The following is a 9,804-nucleotide window of genomic DNA, read 5'->3' on the forward strand; positions in this document are numbered from 1 at the left end:
TTAACGTTTACTTTTACTACACTACATTCCTAAAGAAAATAATGTACTTTTTACTCCATACATTTTACCTGACACCCAAATGTACCCGTTACATTTTTAATGCTTAGCAGGATACCTATCAAGAGAACATCCCATCTCTACTGCCTATGATCTGGCGGACTCACTAAACACAAATTATTCGTTACTATAAATAATGTCTGGTTGTTGGAGTGTGCCGCTGGCTAAAATCATTTTTAAAAAGTACTGTCTGGTTTACTTAATATAAGGAATTTTAAATGATCTATACATTTACTTTTGATAGTTATGTATGTTTAAAACTTTTAATCGAGTAGTCTTTTATTGGGTGTCTTTCACGTTTACTTTTTACTTCATTTTCTATTAAGGTATCTATACATTTACTTTTGATAGTTATGTATTTTTAAAACTTTGACTCTAGTAGTCTTTTACTGGGTGTCTTTCACGTTTACTTTTTACTTCATTTTCTATTAAGGTATCTTAGTGTGACAATTGGATACTTTTTTCACCGCTGCAATGATACCACACCAGTTAAAAAGTGCTTTATTTATCAAATTATTCACAAAGATCTATTATCCCAATGTTACAGTGGCAATAGGCGGCAGGTAGCCTAGTGGCTAGAGCGTTGGGCCAGTAACTGAGAGGTTGCTAGATCGAATCCGCGAGCTGACAAAGTACAAATCTGTCGTTCTGGCGTTGAACAATTAATAATAATACAAAAAATGTCTTATTAGCTGTAAGATCAGTGACTGGCAAAATGTCCGAAATTCTAGTTGCCCACTGATAAAATCAACATCACGTTAGTTGGATTTATTGTGGTTAAAGCATCATTGTTTGTTGTTTATGGCAACCAAGAGAGCGTACATAATTTCAGATGCTCCTTCTTCTTGAAATACACTACACTTCCCAGCACTCTATTCGGTATTAGTAACAACCAGGCTGCTTCTATCCTATGACATTGAAGTGTATTTGCAACCATTGGATCCAGCTGGTAGTTGTTATACAGTTTGCACGCAGGCGATAGTACAGAAGTGATTTCGTGCAAGTTCTGTTTGCGTTCAGAAATCCATTTTTTGGTGTTGTGGGTTATCACGAGCGGTCTCAAACTTTGAGTTATTTGGAAAGCAAGTTATTGAATCAGCACGCGCTCACAGGCCTTGATGTTGTGTTGAGTGTACGAGCTAGCTAGGTAGCTAACTTTACTGTCATCAGCGGGTGCAAAATGCGACGTCTAGAGTTCTAAACGATGCAATTCGCATTCTAGGGTGCAACTTGTTTTGCAGAAACTCAATTTAACGCAATTAGCTTTCCTTGAGCTGAACAACAGCGCTAGCTAACGCATATAGCTACATTAGCTAGCTAGCTCACTTGAATCTCCTCAAGACGTGACTGTGAGCAGCTAACTAGCTCGCTTGAATCTCCTCAATATGACTGTGAGCAGCTAGCTAGGTTAACCCTTTGGTGAAGAATGGCTGGCACGGTAATGGGCGTGGGCACTGGGGTTTTCCTCATTGCTCTTATCTGGATTGTGGCTCTCGTGCTCGGGATGATCCTTTTGAGAGCTACTGGACCAACTAAGTAAGTTACCGGTAGTTGTGTATACATACACACATGCAGGCCTAGCTAAATAGGCTACCTCAACACAGTTTTTACACATTATCTTGTGCAGACATGATACCACACTACATTTGCATTGCCCCGAATAGCCTGCTTCTACAACCGCCATGCCAAGAGGTGAAATCACAGGTTCATAGGTGTATGCTGCACTGGCTGTTCCACATCAAATCCCTGGCTTACACTTTTGTGGTTTATACTGTACTTTATTATGTATTTCAGAGGGATTATAATGTATTTCAGAGATTACATCAAATAGTTAGGCCCTACATGTTTTATACAGATGTATGGCTAGCCCAGGGCCGTCTACTGTTATTCGACTTTAGACTAGCCTGCTATTTGCACTGTTACTGTCTAGGTCAGATGTTTCTGACGGCTACTGAAATGGTTATGTCAAGATTTTACTCTGAGAAAATGATTTGATTCACTAAAACGTGTAAAAAGGGGTTAGTTTACTGGTTATACATATTTGATTGGGCTGGTTGATGTTGATTGCAATGACCTTGGCCTATTTTGCATTAGTCCCAAAGAACACACAATCAAAAGTGATTGATTACCAGTCAAAATATTTGAAGAATACAATTTGACCCCATATGATATTAATGATATCTGTATTGTTTTTGAACAGGTTAGGCGTCATCCCTGTCTTCCTGCTGGCCTTCATTGCCACCCTTATCCTGGTGTTCTTCCCCCGCAGCTCAGAGACTCCGTCACCATTCAAAGACATCGAGGTAAGCAAAAAACTGGAATACAATTGTAATGCACACACACGCACGCTCAAATGTACTCCAGCGTAGAGGCAGCCAGCTGCAGAAGGCTCTTGGGTGTCAAAGTTTCTCTTTAGAAGTGGGAGCCACTGGTGTAATGTGTTTTCTAATATTGATACTCAACTAGGGATGGGCATTTCAGATTTTTACTTGATTACTTGACTGAAAAAAAAACCCATATATTTTTTGAACACAAGGCCCGCTCTGGAAAGAAATATATGTGCATTTATCTATAGGCCTATGCCAACAGTGCGCGACAATGGCTAATTTGTTATAACCATTATAGATAACAAATCCTAATTCATTTAGCAGACAAGACACTCTTATTTCCCGAGCCCTTATCACAGTCTAGACACCTATTTTATAGTTTAAAAAAAAAGAAGTAATATAATAAAATATAATATTTTTCCAAATGAAAAAAGTTGCCACTGCGAAGTGATGAGCATCTCACGTCTGGAACAGTTATTCTCAGTGATCATTTGAAACGGGGCTGTATTTGGCGAGTTGAAAGCCTATTTTCTTCAGGGTTACAAAACAAAATCTGTATTTTTGATATTCCGGTGTTCAATTTAGTTTATTCTGCCTGTTCTTTGGAATGTTCTAAACGGATTAACAATTTCACATTGAACACTGCGTGGTGATGAATTACAATCACGACGTCTGTTTGAGTAGGTCTAGGCTTAATGATTCTGACAAATATACTCTTTGTGTTTATCAAACTAATGTTTTTTGCGTAGTTTCATTTTTGGAACCCGTCTCTGTTTAGTTGGGTTATAGCTTCGGCTAAACAATTCTAAACGGCACTAGCGGTTCACAAAGGAGCCAAAGTGGAAAATAGACGGGACACAATCGTTCCAAAACTGCAACACATATCAGTCCATTTTGAATTTGTGATAAAACTGTTGTCATTTTGCAAGGAATGTTGTTTGTGTATCCCATCAGCTGGATACAGTTTTATATGCATCTATTTCTGTAGGCCTAACGGGAGCTTGTGTGCGCATGCAATTGAGTGAATGAGACACGGAGGGAAAGGGAATTTAGGGAGATGAACTGTGTGATGCTGGGCTATTTATTTTTTTGGGGGGGCGCCCCGTAAATGCACATGTGCAAATAGAACACTAGAGTCAACGCAAATTAGCTTACTCTTCAAGACAAGTTGATGCTGTTGCTAGCTAGTTTAGCATAACAAATTACTAGTTAGACATTTTACAACTTTGTGTGTGTTCCTAAATTCAATGTGAAGTGCCAGTGTGCTCTCGTAAATTCAGAGCGTTGTCAGATTGTCTGTTTTGTAAATTCAGAGTGTTTCGCACACAGGACGCTTGGGCCGAGAGGTAGAGTTGATTTGAGCGTTCTGAATTTATAACAGCAGTCAAGGACCCAAGCTAACGTTGGCTAGCTTGCTAGCTACTTCCAGACACAAATGAGACCACACTGATAATTATACTCGCCCTAGCAGAGCTGGGTAGGCTGTTTATATGTTATACAGAGCGTTAGTGACTGTAACTGCTGCTGGCAACAATTTAAATATGCTTTTTTGCCAACGTTTACTGACACCGACCATATTCAACAGGTGTTGAGCGCTCGTAAATTCATTATTCTGGGCTCTAGTACACTCAGACGAGAGTGCTCTGAAATCGGAGTAGATAGCCAGAGCGAATTTACGAAAGCACCCAAATGTCCATTGAGAACGCACAACGACTATACCATTTAGCTAAGCAAAGAATGACAGGAATAATGAAGTCAATAAACGTTGGGTAGTTAGATAGCCTATAGTTAATATACTGGCAAGTTTGATGTATAAGTAGCCAACTAACATACCAGTACTTACTGCTGTAATGATATGCTATGTGGTTCGTAAGGACAGTGTAGCTAACAAATTGTCAGCCAGCATAACGTGTAAGGTAACTTATTTGAAAAGTCATTACTTTATTACATTGCTCAACATTTTCTTAACATTTGTTATAATCGGTTAATGCAATTAATTTGTATCCACTCTCGTTGTACTTCGGCTGCATATTTTCCAACATTTTCTTCAAATCTGAAAATGATGTGAAGCCACGCAAATTTCCTGAAGAATTGCATTATGGGTCCCACGGTACTGAAATAGTGTCCTTTGTGTGTATACTTCATATTTTTGCAAATTTAGTACGTCATCTGGTAACTTTTGGTATACTGACTATATCCATACTATGACCAATAAGCATACTATATACTCAATTCACGTCACAAATAGTATGGTTAGTATGAGTATTTGAGCACAGCTACAGACATCTGCCCCATTGAATCATGCGCTTAATTTTCGTGTCATTATTAGCTAACCCGTCTATGAAGGTCTATGGAATATGAATAGCGTATTGCGCTCATCAAATGATTCCCCTGAACAACACAGAGGGATTTGTCCCAAACAAGTAAACTGCAACCCATTTTTTTTTGTCATGGTGGCTTTTGTTTTGTGGCCCATGTACATTATGTAGGCCAAGCAGAGTGGCCTGTTGGCCCTGGCTGCAGAGCTGCAGTCAGAACATGTGGCGGTGTGTTTGTCATAAAGACCTGGTCTGGTTTATCTCTCCCCAAAGGCAGCGCAGCACAGACAGACCACAGCGCTTGCCTTTCCTGCTGCGCTGTCTGTGCATGGGAAAACCAGAAGTACAAAGAGGCATGGGCTGTGTCTCATAGGGTTGCAAAATTACGGGAACTTTCCATAAATTCCCTGGTTTTCCAGAAACCCTGGTTGGACGACTCTGGATTTCCTGCTTATTCCCTCTCGATTTCGGAAATACCAGGGAATTTATTGAAATTTGCAACCTAGTCTCAAATGACACCATATTCCCTATTTAGTGGACTACTTTTGATAAGGCTTTGGTCAAAAGTACTGCACTATATAGGTAATAGGGTGCCATTTGGGCCGTAGACATGGTTCTGTGCCTGTTTTCCTGTTAGTTTAGGCCAATGTGCAAGATCAGCTGACACACAGACCCGATGAATCAGGCAATATATTTTCAACGATGTATTCATTATGGATTCTGTTTTTTATGTGAATAAATTCACTATTTGCTGCTCTGTCATACTTTAAAAATCTATTTTTCCACAGAAAAGTGTTAATGTATTTAGGTTTATGTAGCGAAATATTAATTGACTTTTAAATTAGTTTCAAATCTTAGGCATGTGTAAAAAAATATATATTTTTATTGATTTTAAAAGATGATTGGTGGAGTGCATAATTTCTAAAATAAACAAGCGTAGCTAAAATAGTTTTAATTCGGCTGATTGCACATTGTAATTAGTTGTCAATAGTCTACAACTGGTGTACTAAACGATTATTACATCAAAAACCATACAGTTCGGTATGATGTAGCCCAAGCCTATTGAAACACACAAGGGCAGACCTATTACACATGCAATTTGCTTGTAGAAGGTGGTCTTATAGAAGAGGCTCAACCAGTTATTCCTTACCACAGAGATCCTATTAAATTATATGTGACTTACCTCTGAATAACTAGCTACTGTGTGTGTGTTACTAAGAGATTGTGTGTGTGTGACCGACCACGATAATGTGTGAATGTGTATGCATGTGTCTGTGTGTGTGTGTGTAAGAAACGGCTAACCTCTTGCTGTTAAACAAAAACAAAATATCACAGTGCCAATTAGGCCGGCCCCAGACAGGGCCTCCGTACCGAACGGCTCGATGCCACATTAATAAAACATGGGCCCCAGCTCTGGGCTCCTCTTGCTGGCTAATTGGCAAATTAGAAAATGAGATGCGTTAAATGAGAGAACACTGCATCCGCCAGAGACAATGCCCCCACCCCTGCCCCGAAGCTCCCACCAAGGCCCCAGTATCCTATCTTTAGTCAGCAGTAGGTTGTTACCGCCTCGTAATATTTGGCATCTGTACGGTGGAGCAGGTCTTCAGGGAGTTGGGTCTCTTGGTTAGTCATCTCTTCCACTCCTCCCCCCAGGTCCTTCTGTTTTGTTCCAACAGGCCTCGCAGTAAAACCAACAACTGTCCAAGTGTAATCTTGTATCTAAATCATAGGGGCCCCCAGTTAACACACACACACACACTGGCTGGAAATTGTATTGACCAAGATGATGGAACACAGTACTATTGACTCTTCTGTGATTTAGTGAATTATGTATTATATTAAATGAATCATATTAAGTGTAGTTAGTGTCTCTTTGAGGAAGGTTGGTCATAATGCATTCAATCATTTTTTTGTGATTTGAATCAATTGTATTTTTGCCATTGTTTCAACTTACCTACCACTGGCTTCCAGTTGAAGCTCGCATCCGCTACAAGACCATGGTGCTTGCCTACGGAGCTGTGAGGGGAACGGCACCTCACTACCTCCAGGCTCTGATCAGGCCCTACACCCAAACAAGGGCACTGCGTTCATCCACCTCTGGCCTGCTCGCCTCCCTACCACTGAGGAAGTACAGTTCCCGCTCAGCCCAGTCAAAACTGTTCGCTGCTCTGGCCCCCCAATGGTGGAACAAACTCCCTCACGACGCCAGGACAGCGGAGTCAATCACCACCTTCCGGAGACACCTGAAACCCCACCTCTTTAAGGAATACCTAGGATAGGATAAAGTATCCTTCTCCCCCCTTAAAAGACCTAGATGCACTATTGTAAAGTGGCTGTTCCACTGGATGTCATAAGGTGAAAGCACCAATTTGTAAGTCGCTCTGGATAAGAGCGTCTGTTAAATGACTTAAATGTAAATGTAAACCTAAGTGTTTAGTTTTTTGAGCCATTTCAAGTGGATGATGTAACAAGTGATCATATTGTATACATTGAGAGTGATCATTATCTTTTAAAATAAGGCCTGTTATTTCTCACATCATTATTGACAAGTCTCTTGCCCTATCATGTCCATTTATTGAACGAGGCCATGTTTGCTTGAGTACAATATAGTTACTGCCTGAAACGTGTACATTTATAGAGCAACATGGGTCATGATCTACTAAGTCAAGTCAGACACTGTAATACATTTACCAAAGTCCATGTTAACATTTGGCTTAAACATTTGGCCACTAGTGAAGTAAGTGTGACGAGAGAAGCCTGCCTTGCCTTCCCATTTCCCTCCAGCACTGATTACAGTGGCTCACTTGTGACATCTGTTGGAAGAAAGAGGAATTAGGATAATTAAAACACAAGTTACCCATTTATCAGATATACACAAACCATCATCGATCCTAACTAACTCATTCATCATCCATTTGGACTTTGATCTACACTGAACCAAAATATAAAGGCAACATGTAAAGTGTTGAGGGGGGGGGGCTCATAATATGAGAAGAGTACTGTTAGTTTGGCTTAGTCTGTAATAAAGCCCTTTTGTAGTGAATAACTCATTCTGATTGGTTGGGCCTGGCTCCCCAGTGGGTGGGCCTATGCCCTCCCAGGTCCACCCATGGCTGTGCTCCTGCCCAGTCGTGAAATCCATAGTTTAGGGTCTCATTTATTTATTTCAATTGACTGATTTCCTTATATGAGCTGTAACTCAGCAAAATCTTTGAAATTGTTGCATGTTGTGTTTTATGATTTTGTTCAGTATATTTGGTCAACCAATGAATGAACATAACAACCCTATCTCTCTACTCCCACAGATCGTAGACACTTTCTTCATCGGCCGATACGTCCTGTTGTCAGTGGCCAGTGTGGGCTTCCTGGTTGCTCTGTTTGGCCTGCTGCCACTGCATTTCCTGGAAGCCGTCTATGCCAAGCCCTTGAGAACACATTAGAGCGGAGGGGCCAGGCCAAGTTGACTCGCTAGACTGGTGGCCAGGGCCGTATGTGCAGCACTGGAGATGAGAAAAGGCCTACTAAGAGGGGCCCTAGTTAAATGGAGCACCGGACAAGTTGGCACCTGAACCAAAACACGGGCAAAGCCAATGTTTTCTCTGTGGTCAACTGTTGTGTGTTGTTGGGGGGAGTTTTGGGCCAACCATCATTAAAGATAGGCTAAAATGTTGCCTGGTATCTCACCCTGACATAGATTATATGTTTTGATGTTTTGTATATAGATAGCTATTAGTTTGAATTGTAGTGGTGGGGTAGCAGTTGCATTTAACGGAATGGATTTATCTCTTGGGCCTCTAAAGTTCAGAGGATAAGACGTATAGCTGTAATTTAACTGTATGTATATTTTTGACATTCACTTTTTTTTACTGAACTTGTATATATTTTTTAACAATACAAATATTTTACAAGACAACTTCATTAAACATTTCATTGTTGGTTATCCCGCCTACTGAAAACGAATTCCTTCGAGCAAAATCATCCAGCATCAAAATGCCACTAAAGAACTCAGGCCTAGTCCTGCTGAAGCAGGCCGTGTTAAGGATATGCATAGCGCTGTTTGTCTACGTTCAGATGCAGCCAGGTGTCTTTTTGAGTGACTTTGGTTAATTAAGATATCTTCTTTGATTACACTTCTCATAGCTGTCTGATTCATGAAGCCTCTCAAGTCAGTCAAGTAAATTGAATGAAGAGAGAACTGTCAGTAGCAATGCTGTGACATACTATGATGTGAAGTAGTAGCCCTCTCACATAGTTAAATGGAGTGAGCGTGTTCATTAACTCCAGATGCATCCTGTGTTCTGTCACATTTGCCGGCATTTAAACCAGACAGATTGGATCTGCACTCGACTACATTGAAATGTAAATTTTTCAACTGACTGATGCCGTCTTTCTCGGTCTCATACCCCCAAACAATAAAACAAAGTGGGAAAGCACAAAATCTGGTTTTGCTGTTGTCCCACAAAAAACGTAATGCAGCATTTATTTCCTTGAACAATGGGCGCTATTGTTTTTAAGTTATTTTGTCATTTCAACTCTGAGATGAAATTGCATAAATGCTCATCAGAAGTGTGCATTGTGTAGCGTTCACACGCATCTTCACTAATCCTAAAATGAGATGTAATCTCCAGGACAACATACGATATATCAAGTTTCCCTATATTATTCAGACTGCAACAAATGTGATACTGGGAGGCTGGGCCTGTAGAAGTATCGTGAAAGACATCACAAAAAATATATATTCTATAAGGAATCCAGTCACAAGCAGTAGGGGTGCAGCAGGGGTATATTATTGGTAACATAGCACCATGACACTAACATGTTTCCTTTTGCCCCTTAGAGGATAGTAAGTAACCTATAAGATGTAAGTTGGATGTCTGCTCTCATTTATGTCATCAATCATTTATCTCTAATCATACCATTCTGTTGCACAGTGGCGTGGTTAGGATAGTATCACCAATGATTCCACAGAGTATGATGCTTTTTGCAATCTAGGGGCTCAATTTCCACTGCTCAGCCCCTCTCTTGGCTCCTTGCAGCCCCCTATTTAAAGTGCAAAGCCTGACGGGACGTGCAGTGAAATTCCAACCAGGATGATGAAA

The 9,804-nt window shown here is 40.4% G+C and overlaps 1 protein-coding gene across 1 annotated transcript; it reads left to right on the forward strand.

The window, feature by feature from the left end:
- Positions 1–952: 952 nt before the first annotated feature.
- LOC115105414 (transmembrane protein 218) lies at positions 953–8,645 on the forward strand. The gene is made up of 3 exons (XM_029627440.2): positions 953–1,593; positions 2,258–2,360; positions 8,011–8,645. The coding sequence occupies exons 1-3, from the start codon at positions 1,484–1,486 to the stop codon at positions 8,143–8,145; spliced, it is 348 nt and encodes a 115-aa protein (XP_029483300.1). The 5' UTR covers positions 953–1,483; the 3' UTR covers positions 8,146–8,645.
- The last annotated feature ends 1,159 nt before the right edge of the window (positions 8,646–9,804 follow it).

This window comes from Oncorhynchus nerka, linkage group LG22 (assembly GCF_034236695.1).
Source record: "Oncorhynchus nerka isolate Pitt River linkage group LG22, Oner_Uvic_2.0, whole genome shotgun sequence".
NCBI classification, from domain to species: Eukaryota; Metazoa; Chordata; class Actinopteri; order Salmoniformes; family Salmonidae; genus Oncorhynchus; species Oncorhynchus nerka.